This window comes from Parus major, chromosome 20 (genome assembly GCF_001522545.3).
Source record: "Parus major isolate Abel chromosome 20, Parus_major1.1, whole genome shotgun sequence".
In the NCBI taxonomy this organism is placed as follows: Eukaryota; Metazoa; Chordata; class Aves; order Passeriformes; family Paridae; genus Parus; species Parus major.
In genome coordinates this window covers 13,215,709-13,238,155 of record NC_031788.1, presented here as the reverse complement: position 1 = coordinate 13,238,155, position 22,447 = coordinate 13,215,709, and the positions used below count along the sequence as shown (strand labels likewise).

Here is a 22,447-nt window from a genome sequence, read left to right as displayed (position 1 = left end):
TGGAACCACTGAGCTCTGCTCCTGGGCCCAGCACTTACCAGGGCAGCCTGGGGATGTCCAGGTAACAGGAACAAAAATCCATCCCGATATTTTGTGCTGAAAAGAGCCAGCTTGCTGCAGAGCTCTGAGGCTATGGCAGAACATTTATTTACCATGTGCTCAAGAGCAGGAGAGCCCTGCAAGAGACACTTGTTCTGAATTAGCAGGCTCCTCCTGGCATGGCTCTGCTGATAACATGAAGAATGTATGAAGAGATTAAAACAACCTGCTCCTGCCAGCTCCAAAACACACAGACCATCACTGCCATACCCAGAAACCAAGCCAGAATACTGGAAGGGCAAACAGAGAAGAAATTGCCCTGTGTGAGCCTTGGTTATCAGCTGCTGCTTGTCTCAGGGGAGGAAGAAGGCTCTAGATCGCTGGCATGGTGCAATCAGCAGAACAAGGTGGAAGGTGCAGCGAGCCCTGTGTGTTCATTCACACCATCCTGTTATCTTTCCTGTTTATCTGGGAGGCCCAGCACCAAGGTGAGGCTTGGCAACATGCCAGATCTGCTGGTTTCCTACTCGAGAAGGTTCTCGAGGCTTTCTGAGCAGCTGCAGATAACGGAGCTGTGGCACTGGACTGCAGGTGACTCCTGGCCAGGCCAGCACACATAAACTCTGTTATTAAACTCAATTATTCAAACCAGCAGCTCTGCCAAAATCCCTTGGGTTTTATCATTCTGGTGGTGCCCGACAGTTCTACAGCTGGGAACCACCAACAGGTAAAATTAATTAACAGGGAGCAAAATATTATCAATTTAACATGAATTGTGAGGTGATGTTTTGGCCACAGATCTGCCTCTTGCAGAAAACTTCGGGCATTTCTTTATATCTGCAGCTTCTTCTTTAAGGTGACAGTGAGATTTTTACAGCCGAGCTTTTGTAATCATCTTAAAAAACTGGATTTTGAAATGTTTTTACAGGGAAGTGTTAAACAGGAAGGATCATCCAGGAGGCAGAGCACACTCCAAAGCTTCCCTGGGCCTCTGGCACCACCTATGGATGACACTGGGAGCCGAGGATGGGGAAATTCATTGCTTTTAGCTTGTGGTACCTTTGCATGGGCAATTCCGCTGTTTAAAATACAGCCTGGAATTCTTTCATCAGAGAAATGTCCATAAAAAATTATAAATTATATATTATATATATATATATAAATATAATATTTTAAATAAATCTTTATATAAAATTTAATATATTACACTAACAATTAATAAAATAAATATAAAATTAATAAAATGAATATATTATAATATTTACCATTTAATTATTTTAATATATGTATATATTTAAAGTATAAAATTAAATATTTATTATAACTATATAAATATTTATAATATTATTATAAATTTAATTAATTACCATCTCCTTGTGATCCAACCTGAATTTCTGCTGGAGTGACAGACCTTAGATTAGAAGATTTTTTTTAAATTTTAAATTAAAATCAATCTTTAATGTGAAAAGAAGACCCAAACTGTAGTGCACTTTTACCACCCATGGAACTCCCAACAGGCAGCATGAAAATAAAAACAGAAGGTAAATAGTGTTTGTAAAAAATATATTTCCAGTTGTTTTAAATTCACAGGCACCTCTGACAGCCACCACCGTGCCAGAGATGATTTGTGTTGTTGCTAAACAAAGTTAGTTACTACTGAGAGAGGGACAACATTCTTTTGCTTTCTAAAAACAACCACCTGGTCTCTGCACAAACATCTCAAGTGCCAGGTGCTACCAATTTCTGCAGGCACTGAGCACAGCCCCTCGGAGCTCACCTGGGCTGGAGCAGAGCCAGCAGGGCTCCCTTAGGGCTCCCAGGGCACACACAGCACAGGACTGACACCTCACTTATCCAGCCTCCAGAACGGCTCAGAAATTCTCTTGTGTGTGCACCAAACAATTCAGCACAAGGTGAGGACTTCAGGCAGAACAGCACAAGAGCCATGCTCGGGGATGTCACTGCCTGGGGACACTGGTGACAGCTGCTTGGATTTTCCAAGGAGCAGAGACCGATTGCAACGGAGGCACAGAAATACAAACACTCCCTCCTCACACACACAAGATGTACAGTGTACAGACAAACACGGCATGGAAGTGGAAGGTATTTGGCTCTGGAGGACAAATCCTGCACTCAGTCGTGTCCTGTGCATTCCCCAGGCTCAGCAGTGCACCAGGAGAGAACGGTGTGTCCAGAGCATCCCGTGCCTAATCGGGGATGGAGTCTGCGGGACACAGCAGGGCCGTGTGTGCCCCGCTCTGGATGATGGAATAGGTCTGCTTGGGGCCCTCGCTGTGGGAGGAGGACGAGAAGATGGGAGGAGGAGGAGCAGCCGTGGACACGGTGATGCTCTGTCCCCCGTCACTGACCACGGTCACCTCGGTGGCTCCCTCCTGGATGAGGGCGTTGAGCCCCTCCAGGTCGGAGCAGCTGATGGCGGAGCTGGCGATGAAGGCCTGTCCCGGGGGTGGCTCGGGGGCGGCGGCAGGCAGCAGGGCCTGGTGCAGAGCGCTGCCCTCGCCCTGCTCGTGGCCACCCAGCAGCACGGCCGGCTCTGCCCCCGGCCCCGCAGCCCCCGCGGCCCCCGCGGCCGGGGCCAGCACGCTGACCTGGCCCAGCAGCTGCAGGCGGCCGCTGCCCAGCACCTCCTCCTGCCCCGCGCCCAGCAGCGCCGGGGGCACCACGTTCACCGAGGCCGCCTGCACCACGCTGTTGGCCTGAGGCACCTGGTGGCCCACGATGATCTTGACTCTCCCCTCGTTGTACGGGGACACCTGAGCGGCCTGAAGAGGCACCTGGAGGTGACTGACGGCGATGGGGGCGCCGGGCTGGCGGCCGGGATCCACCTGCAGCTGCAGCACAGCCAGCTCGCCGTTCTTGGCGCCGTACAGGCTGTGCTGCTTCTTGTGGCTGCGCAGAGAATCCTCCCGCACGAAGGACGCGTCACACAGGTCGCACTTAAAGGCCTTCTTGGCGTCCAGCTTGGCTACTTGCCTGGAGCCGCCCTGCTTCGGCCTCTCCCCTTCCTTCTTGTCCAGCGAGTGCCTCTTGCCCTTGGCCTTGTCGCCGTGGGCCTTGCGGACGTGGGTGGTGAGGTTGCTGCGCTGCTTGGTGTCGAAGCTGCAGAACTCGCACTTGAAGGGCCGCTCCTTGCCGTGGATGCGCTCGTGCACCTTCAGGGCCGCCTTGCTGGAGCACGAGTAGCTGCACTCGGAGCACTTCACGGGCTGCTCGGGCTGGTGGCTGCGGATGTGCTGCCGCAGGCTGGTCTTGTTGCCGCACTGGAAGTCGCACTCGGGGCACTTGAGGGTGTTCTCCATGCTGTGCTTGATGCGCACGTGGGATTTCAGGTTGCCCTTCATGGCGCAGCGCACCTCGCAGAACTCGCACTTGTAGGGCTTCTCCCCCGAGTGCACCCGCAGGTGCCGCTTCAGGTCCGAGTTGATCTTGAACTTGGCGGGGCACATCTGGCACTGGAAAGGGGCATCTCCTGCCAACAGAAGGCACAGGTGACACCAGCACACGCTGCTGGGATGGATCCCGTTCAGCTGCCTCGTCCTGAACCCACGAGGCGCTCTCAGAGCCAAGAGAAATTTCGTGACACGGGATTATCACCTGGTCTGACACACTTGGATCTAAAACCATTATTTGGCATTTTCTGCATTTCTGGGCTGGTGTCACAATATCCACGACCACGTTAAGGTGGAGCTGTGCTAATTCCTAATCAATCCCAGGCAGTCTGTTCTAAAGCCATTAAAAAACAAATCCAAAGCACACTTAGCAACTTAACTAAATAACGAGTCCCTTTTCTTTCTTTAATCTAAAAATACAGCTCTCTAAAATACCTGAGCCTGATGTCTGTAGGTAGGCATTGTTTTGAACAAGTGCAAGAATTGTGGTTTTAGGTTCTATGACACTCTTGGAGAGAGGAGGAAAAAGAAAGTGTATTTAGTTCAACAAGCATTTATCCTCTTTAATAATCAAACTGCAAATGGCTGATTTATTTTAGAAGTTAATATTTTATAGAGTTTGTGAGAGCTGTATAATTTTGCATAATTTGCTTACCCAGCTACATATGTCATAGGTTTAGCTACATATTTTTCAAATCAAGTTGTGGCCTACTGTGCTAATCCCTGTATCTGTTTAATAATTGAGATACATGGTGTACTGTCTGGATTAAACAGACTTTATTAATGAAGATACACTGTTTGTTCATCTAGTTTATTTTACAGCCTCAGCTGCACACTCAGCTACTGAATTTTTATCTGCTTTGCTGATGAAGGCACAGTTCATATTTCAATGACTTAATTTTCATATAAAGGGCAGCAAAATATATGAAAAATAGTATAGCAAATGCTGGTTTTGTTTGTTTAAAGAGTGGCCTACTCTGTATTTCTTTCCATTTCTGCCCATCCCTAACTGACACTGCCAGGATTTAGATAAAAACTTGTGTCTGACCATAGGATTATTAATTCTAAGAGTAATTTCATTCAAATTAACAGGAAGCTGATGTTTAGTGACTAGTTCAACAAGTAATTCTATGAAGATGACCTCGCTCTGAGCAATGGGGATTACACTCACCTTCGAGAGGATTATTAATTTAATTCAGTAAGCAATACATTCTACATCCCAGTCCTACTTCTCTTCTAAAATTGGGTGTGTGCATGACACTTTCTAACCTAACAAGGATGAAATGACTACTTTCAAAATTCTTGTGCCTCTTTTCAGCAAATGAAAGACCTTTTACAAGAAAAGAAAAATATTAATTTTGGAGAAATAGAAGAAACAACAAAACTAAAGCTTGAGTTTTAGCATAATTCAATTGCTTAACATGAGAAATGCCAAAAAAGAAAGGTCAGCCTAAAATCCCTTCCCAGCTACTGGAATATTGAATGGCACAGAAATTGAATTCTGCTGGAAATACCGGTGTGCTCACTCAGGGCTCACCTGCCCAGGTGAGGAGGGCACAGCCCCACCCGTGTTGTGAGAGCAGGTGCACGGTGAGCTGCCTGGAGCTGAGCTGGTGTAGGGGCAGATCTGGTGCTTGAAGGGGCGCTCCCTGGGAACTCCAATCATCCCTTTTGGCTATCTGGATACCCGTCCATGACCTAAAACCACCTCTGTGACCCTCCAGCTCATACAGCTGTGGATGTGAGTAAAATGCCACCTGTGTGAGCTCAGACTGGAGCTGAGCTGGCGTAGGGGCAGATCTGGTGCTTGAAGGGGCGCTCCCTGGGAACTCCAATCATCCCTTTTGGGAATCTGGATACCTGTCCATGACCTAAAACCACCTCTGTGACCCTCCAACCCCTAGAGGTGTGGATGTGAGCACGACCCCACCTGTGTGCGAGCGCAGGTGCACGGTGAGCTGGCTGGAGTTGCGGCTGGCGTAGGGGCAGATCTGGCACTTGAAGGGGCGCTCGTTGGAGTGGATGCGCTGGTGCTTGTTGAGGCTGCTGCTGTCGGCCGCCGCGTACTCGCAGTGCTTGCACTTGTAGGGCTTCACGCCCGTGTGCGAGCGCATGTGCATCTTCAGCTTGTCCTTGCGGCTGAAGCATTTGCTGCACACCTCGCACTTGTGGGGCTTGTCTCCTGCAACAGCAGCACTCACACTCAGGGGCTGGCACGGGGAGGAAGCGGTGCTACAGCAGAGAGCACGGACTGAACCCTGACCAGGAAAGGGACGCGTTTGTAGGAGCTGGGCACGAGGCTGCAGGCGTAGCTGCAACAAACAGCAGAGCCTTTGGAGCCTTCTCCCTGTGCAGCTCCAAAACTGGGAGCTAAAATCATGGAATTGCTTTAATATAAAGAGCAAAGCAGGCGTGTGCACTCGCAGCACTCAGGAGTTGCACCGTGCCTCAAATCAACCTCCCGTGCTCCAGTGTCACAGCTGTACCCGGAGCAGGGCATGTCCCCAAGAGGAGGACAACACTACAAGGTACAGACATGTCTACACCCTGTCCATAGTGACATTACTTCACAGGAAAATGGCTTTTGTGAAAAAGCTGAAAGGAGGACACCAAGCCAGAAGAAAATATAGGAACATAAACCTGTGTGTGTTCGCCGATGACGTTCCAAATCCTTCATACCATAGGAAGTCTTGAACTGGCAACCTGAAAACAATAAGATAAACATCATTAAATTCAAGGAAAATCTAGAAAAAATAATAAAAATACATTACCATAATCTGTACATGTTTATTTTCAACAGTGTTTTCTTTAAAATCCACTGAAAACAGAAAATTAATTCCTCATCTTGTTCACTCACATCTACTTCAAACAGTGACCAGCTCACCTGTGAACTTGAGTTTTCAAATGCTTCCCCTTAGAGGCAACTCATTCCAGCACTGCTGCAGGGTCAGATCTCCTGTGTGTCACCACAGGAAAGCTCTCCACGTTAAAATGAAAAGGCAGCAGGTACAATGCTCATCTCACCTGGGTACAGACAGCTGAGTTTCTTCAGTGGCAGTGAGGAGGAGGAGGAGGATTTCTTGGACCTTGCTTTTGGGGGTGTAGAGACCACAGCAGCAGCTGGAGGCTCTGTGCTCTCGCTGGGCAGGTAGGTTTGGTAGCCATGCTCAAAAACAAACTCTGGGGCAGAAACTAAACACACAAAAACTTCATGTGAGAGCATTATCTTCTCTAATCAGATAAAAGGAAAATCTAATTATTGTCTAATTTAATGAATTCTCTAGTCTGTTTTTGTTTTTTTTTTTTTTTTTCCCAGCAACATTACTGTTCCTGGGTTCCTATTTACCTGGGGGAGGAGGAAAGGAAAAATGTTTTTCTCTTCCAAATACCAAATAAAGATACATTTGTTTTTCAACTCTGTTTGTGTTATAGCCCAAATGAGAAAAAAATATCATGATTTATAAGGCAAATGTTGTCCACAAATTATTTTTGTAATTGTTAAAAAAGTTCAGCCTCTTTCAACTCCACTGTTTTTAGCTGTTACTCACAAGAATAACAGGTGAAAATATCTCAGCCAAAGTAGCAGCTTTTAAATCAATTAAACAACACTATAGCCCAAAAGGGCAAATGGATAGAACTGTCCTCATTTTAAAGATGAGTAAATATGAAGCAGAAAAATGACTCACCCAAAACCCACAGTGAGTTGAGGGATTATAATACAAAAATTCCTGGAAGTGGGCCCTGAATTCAGTTTGTTTCACTGCTCTTCCAGATTCCCTGCCTTAACCTGTCTATCCAAATTAGAGTCAAATAACTCGGGGTTTAGTGAAGTCCCACACCAAAATAAAACAACACTAAATATAGAAGGGCAAACCTTCACACACGGAACAAAATCCTAATTTTATTTAAATGTCTCCAGGATCGGGACCTCACTCGAGTCTTCATACAGGCAGAAATTTTGAGTAATATTTTTCCTGCCAATTAGTTGTGGGAGCAATGTTAGGGAATGCAGTGTTCTCACATAAAAAGGTCTGGATGGGTGCCTGACAGCAATTCTGGGTCTGTTTTCCATCTAGAGTACTCTCAAAAAAAATTAAAATGCATAGTAATTTCAGTATTTTTTATAAGTATCGACAGTTTTAATTAATTTGCACAAGCTGGTTCCATAACACAATAGATTGAGCAATTCTCTGAGAGAACTTGTATCTCAATTAGCAAATTAAGCAACTATTGTTATAACAAACCCAAGAAGGCTGTTCAGCACTATTTCATTTCCTTGGTTCCATGACAGCTGATGTGAAAACAGCTATTTCAGCTGGGTGATGGGGACACAGGGACAGAGGCTGGCACCTGGCAGGTGACATGGCAGTGCCTGTGATGGCTGGGTACCTATGATGGTTTGGGTACCAGTGATGGTTTGGGTACCTGAGGAGGTTTGGGTACCTGTGATGGTTTGGGTACCTGCGATGGTTTGGGTACCTGTGATGGTTTGGGTACCTGTGATGGTTTGGGTACCTGTGAAGGAAGGTTTGGGTCCCTGTGAAGGAAGGTTTGGGTCCCTGTGAAGGAAGGTTTGGGTACCAGTGATGGTTGGGTACCTGTGATGGTTTGGGTACCTGTGAAGGAAGGTTTGGGTACCTGTAATGGTTTGTGTCTCGGAGGCGATGGTTCTGCTCGTGCTCTGAGCCTGTGTGCTCGGCACGGTCTCCTCGGACACGAACTGGACGGTGCTGGTGGCGCCGGCCGTGGCACTGGTGAGCTGGCAGCCGCTCTGCTTGTGCCCCACGAAGGCGTCCAGGTTGTTGAACTGCTGCTTGCAGATGCCGCAGATGTGGATGTCGGGTGTCAGCTCCACCAGCACCGTGGTGCTGCCGGGGACTGCGGGGACACGGCGCGGTCAGCTCGGCCCGGGGGATGGTGATGGGTGACACTGCTCCGGGTGGCACAGGGACATCCTGCTGCCCGGAGCTGCGGGGACACTGCGGGACAGGGGCATGCATCCCCAGAGGGCTCCGGGTGCCGCGGGGGCACTCGCCCAGTGACTGCGGCATCGCCGCACGGAGCCTCGGGGGACACACGGACCCATCCAGCGCCCACGGAGCGTGGGCAATGCCCCAGGATCCACGGACCGCTACCGGGCACACACGGACCATCACCCAGGACCCACGGAGCACCGCCCGGTGCCCCCTGGCCGCTGTCCGGCGGCACTGACCGGTGCCCGGTGCCCTCTGGCCGCTGTAATGGGGCACTGACCGGTGCCCGGTGCCCTCTGGCCGCTGTAATGGGGCACTGACCGGTGCCCGGTACCCTCTGGCCGCTGTAATGGGGCACTGACAGGTGCCCGGTGCCCTCTGGCCGCTGTCCGGCGGCACTGACCGGTGCCCGGTACCCTCTGGCCGCTGTAATGGGGCACTGACCGGTGCCCGGTGCCCTCTGGCCGCTGTCCGGCNGCCGCTGTCCGGCGGCACTGACCGGTGCCCGGTACCCTCTGGCCGCTGTAATGGGGCACTGACCGGTGCCCGGTGCCCTCTGGCCGCTGTCCGGCCGCACTGACCGGTGCCCGGTGCCCTCTGGCCGCTGTAATGGGGCATTGACCGGTGCCCGGTGCCCTCTGGCCGCTGTCCGGCCCCGCCCGCCCGGCGCCCGCGGCGCTCACGCAGGTTCCCGGGTTCCCCCCCGCCCCCCAGCCAGGTTCCCGGGCTCCGCTCCCGCCCGTTTCATGCGCTACTCAGGTTTCGGGGCCCGGGCAGGCCCCGGCTCCCCCGCGCTGGCGCGGCGCGGGCCCCGGAGCGCGCATGGCGCAGCACTTACACTGCACGGGGCCGGGGAAGGCGGGCGCCGCCCCCGCCCCGCCGCGGTTCATGGCGGCCCCGCCGCCGCCACGGTTTCTGCCCGCCTGCCTCGATCAGCGGGGCTGCCGTCCGCCTGCCGGGTTCGGTGTCCTGCGCGGGCCGAGCCCGCCGGCCCCGGCACCGGCACCGGCTCCGCTGCCGCTGCTCGGCCGCCGGGCGCCGGCGGATGTGCGGGAGCCGAGCATGCTCAGTGGCGGCCGCGAGGCTGCGGCGGTGCCGGCCGTCAGCGGCCCCGGGCAGGCAGCGCCCCGAGGCAGCGGAGCGGCTGAACCCCGCACCCTGCCCGGCCCCCGGCCTGAACCCCGAACCCTGCCCGGCCCCCGGCCCGAACCCCAGAGCCGTGCCCGGCCCCCGGCCCGAACCCCGAACCCTGCCCGGCCCCAGAGCCCTGCCCGGGCCCAGAGCCCTGCCCGCACCTCCAGCCTTCACCCCCGGTGTTCCCGGTGCGTTCCTTGCTGCGTTATTAGTCGAACAGTGCTAACGGAATGTGTTAAATTAACATCCAGAAGATTTAGGTGGGCTGAGCCGCTGTGGCATCGCAAAGAGGAATTCCCTGCACCACTTCCATCCTTCCTTCCTGCAGAAAGTGCTCACAAACTGCCCCGCTCAGCTCCCTGAGCTGCCAAAGGCTGGAGGCCTCGGGGAGGGAAGGGCTCTGTCCTGGGCTGCTCTGGTGCTTCCCACCTCTGGGAGTTCCCAGCACGCTGCTAATGTGGCTCTGCTGGGAATTCTCAGCCTCCTTTTCCTTCAGGGAGATGAGGGGTCAAATTAATGCTTCTCATAGGGATTCCTGCATTTTGGTAATGGCTGTGCCTTTGGGAGAACAGCAGCTTTCAGACCCACAGCTGTCCACAGGAGCTCCTGACATAGCCCTGCAGAGCAGAATTATGGAAGGACTGGGATAAAAATCGTGCCAGGGGAGGCTGAGGTTGTACATCAGGAGGAATTTGTTGCTGGAAAGGGCAGTCAGGCCTTGGCAGGGGCTGCCCAGGGAGGTTTGGAGTGCCCATCCCTGGAGGTGTCCCAGGAAGGGCTGGAGGTGGCACTCAGGGCTGGGGACAGGGAGGGGATGGGCACAGCTTGGAGGTCTTTTCCAGCCTCAGTGATTATGGGATTCTGGCTTTGGCATGAACATCGCAAACACCATTATTATCTCATGAATAACTAACAACTCTCCCAGCCCAGGACTTTATGGATGCTCTGGAGGAGTTCTCCCTCGCCTGGCTGAGGATTGATGTCTGAGAGTGTAACACTGCACCGAGTGCTTGAGTCATGGAGCAGAGCTGTGCTGAGATCACACTTGACACGATTTGCAGCCTCTGAGGCATAAATCAGTGTGCATGTGTAATGTTCCTCACCCTTAACCCGGCTGACATGAAAACACTGCACTGCTCCGGGCTCCCCACAAGTGCAGTGCAAGCAAACAAGGCCCAGAACAGACAAATGTCAATCATGAGAGACAAGGGAAAAAAGAAATCAGAGGCATAAAAAAGTCAGAGCTCATCAGAGCCTCGGAGACAGATGTTCCCGGGCACAGTTTGGACAGCTGTGGCCTCAGTGCTCTCCTGGAGACAGGACAACAAGAAATGGGTGGACTTGAGCTTCCATCCATCTCCTGTTGCCCTCACAGGAGCAGCAGATCCCACCCTGAGCACAGAGAAAACCCAGCCCAAGCCAGTCCAGGTTCTGGGAAGAGAGGTACCTGTTCAGCCAGCCAGGAAAACAGGCCCTGACCCTTGAAATACACCATTCATTGTTCCCCTTGCCTGTCACAGCAGATGGAGGAGGGTGTGTTTATGAGAGAAAAATACATTTATCAGCAGTATAAACAAATAAATGATCAGGATATACCAATGCAAAAAAAAGCCTCAAAACATCCCTATCAGAGGGAAAGAACAGAAACTTGGTTACAAGCCTGAGGTCACTCAAGAGGGAGAGCTCTCTCTTGAAGGCCCCAGTACATGATCATCACAAGCGAGGTTGGAAATGTGGCCTAGGGGACAGACAACGAACTGAAATGTCAACTGTAATTAAAACTTCCAGGTACTGAAGGTGGAGACAAACAAATGACAGATTTGGAGGAAAAACTTTAAGATTCAACCTCCAATTTTTAGCATTTTGATGGATAATGACACACACAGCAACATAAATGCTCTGAGCTCAAATTAATTATGTTAAAATAATAGGTAATTTGTCTCTGTGTTGAGAACATATAATTATGATTTTTTTTTTTTAATGTTTTAAAATAATGTCATTTCAATTCATAAAGGAGGGTAGGGATTTTGCTGTTCAGTGTATTTTCTGTTTATACAATATTTTCAATGTCATTGCTTTCCTGTACAATAAATAAAGCCAAAACAATCAGTTGGTACCCTAAGATATTCCTTACTGCTGTAGGAGCTGTAAAATAACTCAATATGAAAATGTTATTCACTGCAATAGCACATTGACAACTGTGATTAAGCCTGAAACGAATACTGGAACAAAACAGAAATGTATTTTTGTTGAGTTGTTGAATACTTCACTGTCAGGACTCAGACCCGAATCCACCCAGGGGAAATGTCAGGTGTTTATGGGGTTAAATGTGCCTCAGTGCCTTTCCCCCCATGGAAAATGTGCAGTTGGGATAAAAGAGTAAGGGCTGTTACTTCAGGGTTGAATTCAGCTTCCTGCACCTCTTCTCTCTTTGCATTTCTCTCTCAAATATTTTTTTTCCCCCTAAATGCAAATTGGCTGCTCTCGTCTGAGCAAAGTTTTAAAACAAACTCACATGATGATGATGATGGTGATGGTGATGATGAATATGTCACACCTGAAAATGAACTCCTTAATTTATGGAATATATTTCAGCACTTTTTTTGGTATAAATATAAAAATACAGTAAAACTCCACTGGGATGAACATGATAACAAATAAACGCTGAATCTAAGGCTGTGCAGCTCCAGCCTCACATTTAGTCATTTTTATGATTATATTTGGGTTAAAAATGGAAAGCAACACCAGCAGAGGGACTCCCTTGATACTCCGTGGAGCTCTGCCTGCTCCCTGGCAGGGCATAGAGGTAATTTTATTCTGGAAGCTTTTGAATGCTTTACAAGTAATAAGAACCAAGTGGGAAAAGCATATTCCATATTTTAGTTCTGACATCCTCATAGAAAAGAATATAGAAAAAAAAAATTAAAGATTCAAAATAGTTGCCTGTGATTCAGTACCTAAAGACTTGGTGGTGTTTTTCAGAATTCCCTTGGGATGTGTAAATGTTCTGGAGCTGGGAGTACCCTCGGGAGCTGGAGTCACTTATGCCACTTCATCAAACTAACGAGCCAGTGAGTGATGCTGTTCCCAGGTTCAGCTCTACTGGGGAGGGGAAAGAGAAAACAAAACTGAAATTTAGACAAAATGGAATTCCTGAGAGCTGGGACATCCAGGATTTATTAATCCATGCACTCCCAAGCTTACAAAAAATAATCTTCTGCCTGCAGTTTTGCTCTGTAAATCTTGCTGTCCTTCAGGAGGTCTGTGCTTCTGGAAGAAGCTTCTGGAAGGCTGCAGGACAAGCTGTGCCTGTCAGTGCCACAAAAACCTTTCTGGGCTCAGAGACAGGGGGGCTTCACTGGCCAGTGACAGGAGCATTTCTCATGGCTTGGCTGGTACAGCAACCCTCTCCAGCTTCTGACAGGGTTCCCTCAGCTAAATGAACTGCTGGGAGATGGAAAGAGAATTCCTTTTGTACTCCATAATTATCCATCAGTCATTAAATACCACATCCCACACCACTGGAGCTACAGGAGGGAAAGTCCTGGGCTGAGTTTAGTGGGATTATTCAGGTGAGCAGGAGTTAAATCTCTATTTATGCTACTGTAGATGGCATTTGGTATTGTTAGAATGATGGACAAAGTGTAGGAGACACTTTCATTGTGTGCAGGTTTTAATTTACTCAGATATGGCACAGAGAGATAGTGTGACTGCACATGTTCTTCATCAGAAATCAGTTTCAGCTTTGTGAACACACTGCTCTTGTAGAGAGCATCCTGGGATATTCCAGCTAAAAAAATCCAATTTACTTGTCCTTAGTTAGTAGGTATTTAGCTTGGCCAGTCCTGGTGTGAAATAGTAATAATAATAATAATAATAATAATAATAATAACAACAACAACAATAATAATAATGGATTTTGGTTTGGTATCACAACTCAATGCTGCTATTCATGAACTCTGTCACCCACTAAAAAAAAATGTGTGTATCATATATACATATAAAAATATAATCCTTCTGAAAAAAAGGCTTCTGCTTTGTGTTCGTGTCACAAGATATTGGTATTTGATTTTTTCAGGCACTGAAAAGATCATGAAAAGGGTAACAAAGATGAGAGGATTTGCTATTAGAATAATGTCTGCACGCAGAAATGACAGCCAGGGAAATACTGTCTGAACTTCAACTGCTGCTCGTTGTCATTTTACAATTAAATCTTTATCAGGCTAATATTGCCCGTGGTCAGATGTGTTTGCTTTCCAGGAATCCTGTAAAAATTCATTCATCTGTGAATACCAGAGAATGTGCCAGAGTATTCATGGAGAGCCGATTTTAAATGTGCATTGAAAACTTCACCACCAAATCTGAGCATCTTCCTGAAGAAGGCAAAATATCAAATACATAAAAGAGATTTTCTCATACAGCAGTAAAAAAATAAAATGTATCTCCACAAGCTATTTTTTCTATAGGGGAAAGAAAAGTATCTTTTTATGATAATCTTGGAAATAGATCAAAATGAAGCATCTGTTGGATACAGAAAATGCTTAACCCTGATTTGCTGAGTGACCCACCTGAAAGATCTTCAGTAACCACAAAACCGTGCTGCAAATGAACCTTTCATAACTAACACCTCCTTTTGCAGCAAACTGAGCCCCCACTTCTGGTAATTTTTCACGAATTAATAGAAAACCTAGAGAAAAACAGAAGCGGGTGAATATAATCTGTGTTTTCCATGGGAAATGGAACGGGAAGGATTCTCCAGAGCTGCTTTACCTTGTCCCTGCGGAGCCGGGCTGGGCAGCAGCTCCTGCCGGGAGAGCTCCAGGAGAGGGTGCTCTTCGGTCGGATTTGGAGCTTCCTCCTCCTCCTCCTCCCGAGCCCCTGATCCAACTGAGGATACTGAGAAATCTCCTTCCACACATTGTTTTATTTTAGGCTCATTAGGATGAAATTCTGTTTTAAATAGCGCAGCCGAGCTCTGAGAACTTCGGTGCCAGCATAAATTCTTGCTCAGCTGTGTTGAGCAGAACACCAAAGGAGTTGAAACTCCAGAGGTGCTTTGTGTCTCCTGCCTGGATATTAAAAAGGTGACTCCAGGTAATAGTTCTGTTACCTGGGGTCTTCAGAAAATCCTCGGGAAAATCAGAGGAGCATCCTGCAAGGATATTTCTGGGAAAAAATATCTCAGCAAAACAAAGAAATAAACCCTTGTTGCACACCAAGCTTAGCAGTTTAAAAGAACCTGGGTGTTGTTATCTAATTAACAACCTCACCCTCCTTGGAGGTGAGGGTTTACCTGTGTTTTGGGAAGGGAAGAGAGGGGAGCTGGCAGTGCCAGGTTGGAGCAAACCTGGAGATTCCAGGTCCTCATCCCCATGGGGACATTCCCACCTCCAGCACAGCCCTGGAAACGCTCCCTGCTCCCTGGAATTTTGTGAGGTTCCTGGCTGGGTTTGGGTGGAAGGGCTGGGAACAGCCAGGGCTGGCTGGGCTGTGACAGAACCCTCCAGCTTCCAAGGGAATTCTCACTCGGCTCAGCCGGGATGGATGAAATGGAGCCAATTAAACCCACCAGCCCCGATATCCTGGGATAATCACCCCAAAAGGGCTCCTCGGGGAGGGGAGAGCCCTCACCAGGTCCCATTCCAGCCCTGGGGGAAGGTGATCCCTGTTCTCCTGCAGGATTGCACTGAGGGCTCAGGATACCCGTCAGGTTCATGGGAATTTCAGCTCTTTGTGGAGGGGTTTGTGTTCCTCTGCTCCATCACATGGAAATGCCAGAAGAACCAGAGCCCACCGCTGTCTGCCAGAATCATCTGGGCTGGAAAAGCCCTCCCAGCCCATCCTGTGCCCGATCCCCACCTGGCCACCAGCCCAGAGCACATCCAGGGAGAAGTGAGCAGCATTTTCTGGGATTCATGGCACAAAGCAGCTTTGTGTGGGCTCCCCAGTGCCCATGTCTCCTTTTCCATCCCTCAGCCCTGGCCTGGCCCGTGCTGTGGATGCTGCAGCTCTTCTGTGTGCAGGTAAAACAAAAGGTTTTAATTAAAAGTGACATTGCTGCACCTTGTGCTGCCAGTGACAGTCCTGGTGAAAAGTACCTGAGAAATGTGGAAGCCAGTGCAAGGTCCTGGCCTCCTGTTTGCATCCCAGCATCCGTGTGCTTCCCAAGCTGCCAAGAGAAAACATCCCCCGAGTCTGGTTTGTTTCTTAATGGAAAATAACTTTTCTGGCTAAAATCATCCCGCAAAGCATACAAACAAATATTTTAAATGCTAATTTTGGCCAACATCTGAAGGAAAAAAAGGTCATTCAGAGCTCTTGAAGCTCTCAGCAAACAAGGACGTTGTGTCCATCAGCTCCCAGCTTTTCAGGGGGAAACAGGTTCACAGATGTAACTTTTCCAATTAAAAATCAATTTTTGCCAGAAAGCCGCTCTGATTAGTTTTAATGAGAGGTAAGCAATCGTAAATGACATCCTGTGTCTACAAATTATGCGTTTGGGTTCAGAGCTGCCCTGCAGCCTCCACTTAACACCACAAGGACCTGGATCAGCGTCTTGTTTTGTTCTGCTCTGACATTTCAAGGATTCGCAGGAGCCGGATTTCTGCAGGGCACTGCCCATTAACCCCGCCTGGCAGGGCAGCCCATTCTCAATTACCCCGTGCCACTCTCCCCATCTGCATTTCCATTGAAAGCTTGGCTTTTCTGTTCTAAAGGAATTAAAATATTTACGGGGAGCCGTCGCACGGGGTGGGTTTGTGTCCTGTCGTGTGCCGGCGTTTGGGGCTTTGCTGTGCCAAAGGGAATTTCAGGAGGGACCCAGGGGTCTCTCACCCCAGTACTGCCCCATATGGACTTAATTAGCCCCTAATTTCCCAATGTATGTTGGAGATGAAGCTTAAATGTTCCTAAATTGTGAGGGAGAAAGCACGGCTTAAAAGGAATTTTCTTCACAACTCATTTTGTGCACTCAGACAAAAAAAAAGAAGTTCTATTCCCAATTACATTGTTTCTAATTGTAATTATGAGTGCATAAACCGAGCTGTTGAGGCGTGCATTTAATTCTGAAACATGAACTCCTGTTTCTACCAATGTATTCCAGGGAAAAGTCAAGCAGCAAAGAGTTTCTCACTGATAAGAAACTGCAAAACCTCCATATCTTCCTTTTTTCTGGTAATGATCACTTTTGTTTGCTGCTCCTCAAAAAATGACCACATTCAGAATAGAAAAAACAAGTCAACAATGATTCAATAAGCACAAATGATTTGAAAATATTCTGGAGATGTCTGGAGTGATTGACTTTCCTTGGTGTCCCCTGGTGGAGGGGGCACAGGGCACAGTGGCGAGGGGACAGGGGCTGGCTGGGGACAGGACAGGGCCTGTGGCCACAGCCAGTGCCAACATCTGTACATTTTTATATGTTTTATGCTCTTCATTGTACAGGCAGAACCAGAATGGTAATCCCAGCCTGGAGGAGTTTCCAGCTCCTGTAAATCAAACTCTGGCTGATCAAATCCTGTATGATCAAACCCGCTCAATTTCCTTTTCACAACTTTGCTTTTTTTCCTTTTTTTTCCTTAAATTGAACATTCACCTGGCAAAAGTTCTCTGAGCCCACAGTTCCCCCCTGACAGCAGATCCCACAAGTTTGGAAAGTGCTGTAATGTGGGGGGCACACAAGGGAACGTGGAAATTCCAGCACGGACACCTGGTGAATTCTGAGCCCTAAAGCATTGCTGAGAGTGCAGGGACAGCTGTGATTCCTGCATTGTTCAGAGATCCCTCTGAACCCCTGGGATAAAAGCACAGCAGAAACCTCAGGCTGGCTTTTTCACCTTAAGAAGCCAAACAAAGCAGCTGCTCTTTGTAGACCAAGGAATGGATGAAGAGAGCAAACCCCACCGGGGCTGACCATCACCCGGTCCCTTCCTTCCCTGTTCCTGTTCCTGGGGCACTCAGGGGCACCAGGAGGCTCCTGGACAAGGAGCTGAGCACAGGCAAGGCACAGGCTCTGCTAAAAACCCTGCAAGGCAGCGTGAGATGGGAAAAATCAGAGCAGGGGAGGAGGCAGGAATCGGCAGGGCCGTTCAGCCTGACACGAGTTCTGATCTGCTGAGGAGCTGGATGGATTCAGGCTACGCTTGATAAGCTTATCTTGAAGTAAGACAGAAGCTGGGCTGCTGGAATTCCTACTGTTGCTCTGTCATTATACAGCTGAAAGTCAGGAACTGTCAAATGACATGAATAATATCTGTCCGTATTTAATCCAGCGAGCTGCTGACAATTGCCTCTCACCCTTCCCCTCGGTGCACGAGCTCCACCAAAGGGTTTGGAGCCATCACACTGAATTTAGGCAAATCTGTAGCTGCAGAACCACGCTCCAGATAAGAACCTCTCTGTGTCTAAAATGGAGAAAAAGAGGAGATAGCAGCAAGCACAAAAAAACTACGGAGATAATTCTTCCTGGACCACAGCAAGGAAAAATGTTGGCGATTGTGCTGACACTGGTGACGTTCCAAACGCTACGGGGCTGAGGATAATGCAGAGTAGACTTTTTCCCCCCTCCCCATTTCAAAACAATCACATTCTATCTTCTTATAAGATATGAGGAAGATTGTTATCTCGCATAATGAAAAGCAAATGACAGGCAGATAAACTTAGGAGCTGTTTATAAAGCCTTGTACAGTATTCTCCATGGTACACAGATAAGGAAATCACATAATTGAAAAGGCTACAAACAGCATTAAAAAGGCATAGAAGAGGAAAATGAGGAGATCAAATGCAGAAGGCAGACAAATTTTAGATTAGTGATGGAGGCGTTCGGGCAAGGCACTGGATTCCTGGTGGGAGTTGAGCACCTCCTGCTCTGCAGGCACGTGCAGCCTGAGCTGCCAGCCCCTCTTCCCTCCTCCAGGGACCCCCCGTCCTCACCCATCCCAGGGAGCCCAGCTGTGACACTTGGGCTCCTGGAACAGCCCCCAGCTTTACCTTTTCTTCCCAATTCTTTGTCCTGTAGTGTCTCCAAAGGTGTCTTTGTGCTTCTTCTGGGAGCACGAGTGGAAGGCACCAGCTGCTGCTTGTTGTTCTCTGCAGAAACGAGAAGAATTCAAGTCCTTTCCTATCTGAGTAAACAGCAAAGCGTTTTCTGAACTTTCTCAGGCACAGAAATACCGTGGAAATGTTTTCAAGTGTAGGTAGAATAACGGCAGAGGAGTTTCTGCTCTGAGGCAGATTTAAATGAAGCCTCATTGTGAATGTGAGATTTTCTGGGTGTCCCAGACCCCCAGACCTCAGGCAGGGGACTCTGCCATGTGTTCCTGTGCAGCATCTCCCAGGAACTGGAATTCAGGTCACACTGGGAGTCCTTACACTGCAATAATCTTCCCTAATTAGAGGAGGAAAAAAGAACTCTGCTGGACAAATGAGCTAAAATCAGGAGACTCTTGAACAAACATCTCAAGCATTAATCATTTATAGAGAAAGAAGAAGAAAATCATCAAAATAATTGAGCAATTGCAGACAAATGTCACAATGCCTTGTATTGCCAAAATCTCATCATTGGAAATGTATACGTCTGATTTCCAGGTTTATTAATGAAACAAAAAGGCATCTACAATAGATAAATAATACATCATATGGAATTCACACAGTCTATTTATAATAGAGATCAGTGACACCTATCAACTCACATTAAATCACATCATGCAGATTTTGCCTCGTCTGCACATTGTCAATCTCTGCTTCCTCTTTCCCTGCCTTGGTGACAAAAAAGTAACTTGAAAAGAGTTGTGTCAAAAATCCCTGCAAGAACGTTTAAAAGAGCAGCAAGAGCCAGGCAGATTGATGGTTTGGAAGGTGCTGCTCACCCCACACTTCGCCCAGAACGCGGCTCTGAGGGCACAGCAGGGATTTCTCACAGATTGGAAGATCAGGCTCACACCAAGAATCGAGGGCATGGGATGAGTCAGTGGCAGGGCTGGGGGCAGAATTGGGGTATCGACCTTCTGAGCTGCAAAGCTGAATTGTCCTCCATCCCTGACCTGTGCCCTGATGAAACAAACCACGGAACGAAGCGGGTTTTGGAAAGGAAGTTTGAGTTTTTACAAGCATCACCATTAAAACATAACGTGGGCTTAGAAACATCTTTCAAAAACAACATAAATAAGTTATTTTGCAGAAGAATTATTTACCATGAGAAGAGATAGAGATTTATAAAGCAGCTCAGAGATGTGCAGGGGAAATGTTCTCAGTGACATCATCAGAAATTGGGGGCTGAGGAGGCTGAAACCCCGGGATTTTGCACGCAGCTTTTAAAATATAATTAGTGATCTAACATCAACAGACGTCACTGGCTGTGGTAATGTCTGTGGCAAATAAATAACAGTGGAACACAATAAAACTCCCTGTAATGTACTCTGCTGTAATATTGATGGCAGCATATGGCAAACATCTGACAGCTGTTAAACAGATGTGGCAATTAGCAAACCTTCTGGTCATGCTGGTGAGATTATTATGCAACACGTTCTCCAGGAAAATCCCGTGGTTCCTCCTTTGTGGAGCTCTGCACGTGTGGAGTGCTGGGCTGCTGTCCCACTTAGGCAGCATTGCTCACTGATTTCTCCTAACCCACATTTTTTTATATTTTTTTTTTTTTTGGAGTTGCTGCCTCATAGAAGATTTAGAGAAATCCCGAATTTAAACAAGAACAATATCAATTCAGCCGTGGAGCAGATACTTCAATTATAATAGCTAATGGACAAATTGAGAGATAAAAAGACTTTTCTATCATGTTGAAATTCAATGAACAGTTTTCAATTAGGCTCTAAGTATAAAAGGGGAAAAAAGGAAGATACTGTTCCTTGATGTTAACATTGCAGGAGAAGATGAGAGTAACTTCACTTTTTCATTATACAGAAGAGGTGCATATAATGATGCATATTTAAATTATAAATCAGGTCACTATCTGCCAAATGAAAGCAATATCAATTAGAGCTGGGGTGGATCAGGCTTTAAAACTCCTTATATTTAATGACAAAAGTATGACTGTTACCCTCACCCAGCCAACAAAGGGATAATTTAAGGCAGTAAGAAATCAAAGAGTGATGTCACAAAAATAAGCCCTCACAGCTTTTTGGATGGGATTATTATAATTAATAGACTTCCAATGACTTTTTTTAATATTTTTTTGCAGGTTATGGGCTTTCACAAAAGCATTTATTGCGGGCATAAAATATATAAAGCTCTAAAGAGTGGGTTTGAGGAAGGTTGACTTGAGGGTCCTTAGCCTTTCTACTCCAGTAATTCCTGTAAAATCAGAGTTTCATTTATAGGCTCAATTTATAACGTTGAATTTATGCCAGTTCATCTGATATCAATCATGATAATAGCATGATCTATTGTATGTCACTTGTGCTAATGCAAATTAAATATCATTACATTACAAAAAAGCCTTATGTTAAAATAACACCCAGTGTGTAACTTGAACCAAAAAAATTAAGGATGAATTAGCAATTTGGGCTGCTCATATGTACAGATAATAAACGTAAACCCTTGCATATCTTATCTATAAAATTATACAGATGCTGAAAAAAGGAAAGCTAAGCAAAAAACAAAATAGATTAAGGTTTGTGTAGCAAGATTAACACTGATTTTTTCCCCTCTTCATTGTAGTTAAGGTCAAGTAGTGAGCAGTTTATTATCTTCCTTTTAACCACTGTGGTTTTGAACCTCTGGCTTTGACACAGCAGTCTGGGAATCAGCTTTTAAAAATCTCCAGATTTGCAAATGTGGTGGTTTGAATCCCCCAATGTCTTTGTAAATGACATCCTCACACACTCATCACGTTAGCTGTGCATTTGGCTGTGAAACTCTCGGATTCAGGGCAGCTGAAATGATGAGTACAGCCAGGTAAGATAGCCCTGAGATTAAAGTGCACCCAAAGATTTTGCTGAAAATTGTTAAAAATTGGTTCTTTTTGAGTGTCACTGCAGTCCCTGTTCTCTCTCCCCCGCTGAAGTGGCAGGACACCCTGCCTAGATTAAGTAAGAGACATTTCCAAGCATAATTGCAGGCAATTTTCCACATAAAATTTGGGAATATCTGCGATATTTGTGCAGATCTTCATGCTGTAAATGTCCTGCAGATTTAGGCAGAACGAGCATTTATCAGCTGTGTCTCCTGAGTGTTCCACACCATTTACACAGATTAAACCCACAGTGCCTGCTCTGCAGCCTCCTCTGGAAACCAGGAGCAAGATCTCTTTGCTTGGGAATGTCTGTGAGTTCTCCTGGCCTTGAAGCCCTGTCACATTTTTGGTTACAGATCAGACATTTTCCAGTTACCTGTGATGATCAATCCGTGCTGGGGAGGGCAGAGCTGTGGCTCTCCGTGCTGAGGTTCCAGGAGAGTGCTGTGGATGTTGTGTCACCTGTGAGCATCGTGGCTGAGCACCTTGCCATCATCCCCACATCCAGCTGTCCTGTCATTAAACCATGGAAAATGGGCAGCTTTCCTCCCTCAGCGGGGAGTGAACTGCAGGGGGGCCAAAGCTGCTGCAAGAGGCTCTGGGGTCACCAAATTGTCCCTTCCAGTACCTGAAGGGAGCCTGAAAGAACATGGAGAGAGTGATAGACAAGGGGGAATGGCTTCAAACTGCCAGAGGAAAGGCTGGTTTCAGAGATTAGGAAGAAATTATTCCCTGTGAGGGTGGGGAAACCCTGGAATAGAATTCCCAGAGCAGCTGTGGGAATAAAACATTCCCAAACCTCCTGAATCCCCATCCAGCGCTGCTGTCCTGGGGTCTGGGACCCTCCATGGAAAGAAAAAATAACCTGATAACTTTTAAAGTTGGGGAAGGGAAGGGAAGGGAAGGGAAGGGAAGGGAAGGGAAGG

At 47.6% G+C, this 22,447-nt stretch overlaps 1 protein-coding gene and 1 long non-coding RNA gene across 4 annotated transcripts; both read right to left on the bottom strand.

Annotated features, from left to right (window-relative positions):
- Positions 1-1,585: 1,585 nt before the first annotated feature.
- Positions 1,586-9,315, bottom strand: ZFP64 (ZFP64 zinc finger protein). The gene is made up of 6 exons (XM_015647324.1): positions 9,261-9,315; positions 8,088-8,327; positions 6,474-6,641; positions 6,090-6,152; positions 5,380-5,631; positions 1,586-3,529 (listed from the first exon to the last, which is right to left on the bottom strand). Exons 1-6 carry the CDS (start codon positions 9,310-9,312, stop codon positions 2,247-2,249), a joined length of 2,058 nt encoding a protein of 685 aa, XP_015502810.1. The 5' UTR covers positions 9,313-9,315; the 3' UTR covers positions 1,586-2,246.
- Positions 9,316-10,372: 1,057 nt separating this feature from the next.
- Positions 10,373-22,423, bottom strand: LOC107213211. 3 transcript variants are annotated; one of them, XR_004500018.1, is made up of 4 exons: positions 21,898-22,423; positions 14,327-18,643; positions 14,125-14,243; positions 10,373-13,000 (listed from the first exon to the last, which is right to left on the bottom strand). It is a non-coding gene; the product is annotated as an uncharacterized LOC107213211 (long non-coding RNA). The 3 variants fall into 3 exon arrangements; XR_004500017.1 differs by having other exon boundaries at positions 10,373-13,003; positions 14,125-18,643; XR_004500016.1 differs by having other exon boundaries at positions 14,125-18,643.
- Between the last annotated feature and the right edge of the window lie 24 nt (positions 22,424-22,447).

What these genes read in the sequence shown, in the direction of transcription:
- ZFP64 (XM_015647324.1), bottom strand. Translation starts at nt 9,312, where the DNA reads ATGAACCGCGGCGGGGCGGGGGCGGCGCCCGCCTTCCCCGGCCCCGTG. An exon ending in CTTCCCCGGCCCCGTGCAGT is followed by an intron (nt 8,328 to 9,260) that starts GTAAGTGCTGCG and finishes GTGTCCCCGCAG; the next exon opens with TCCCCGGCAGCACCACGGTG. An exon ending in GCACCTGCGCTCGCACACAG is followed by an intron (nt 3,530 to 5,379) that starts GTGGGGTCGTGC and finishes TTCTGTTGGCAG; the next exon opens with GAGATGCCCCTTTCCAGTGC.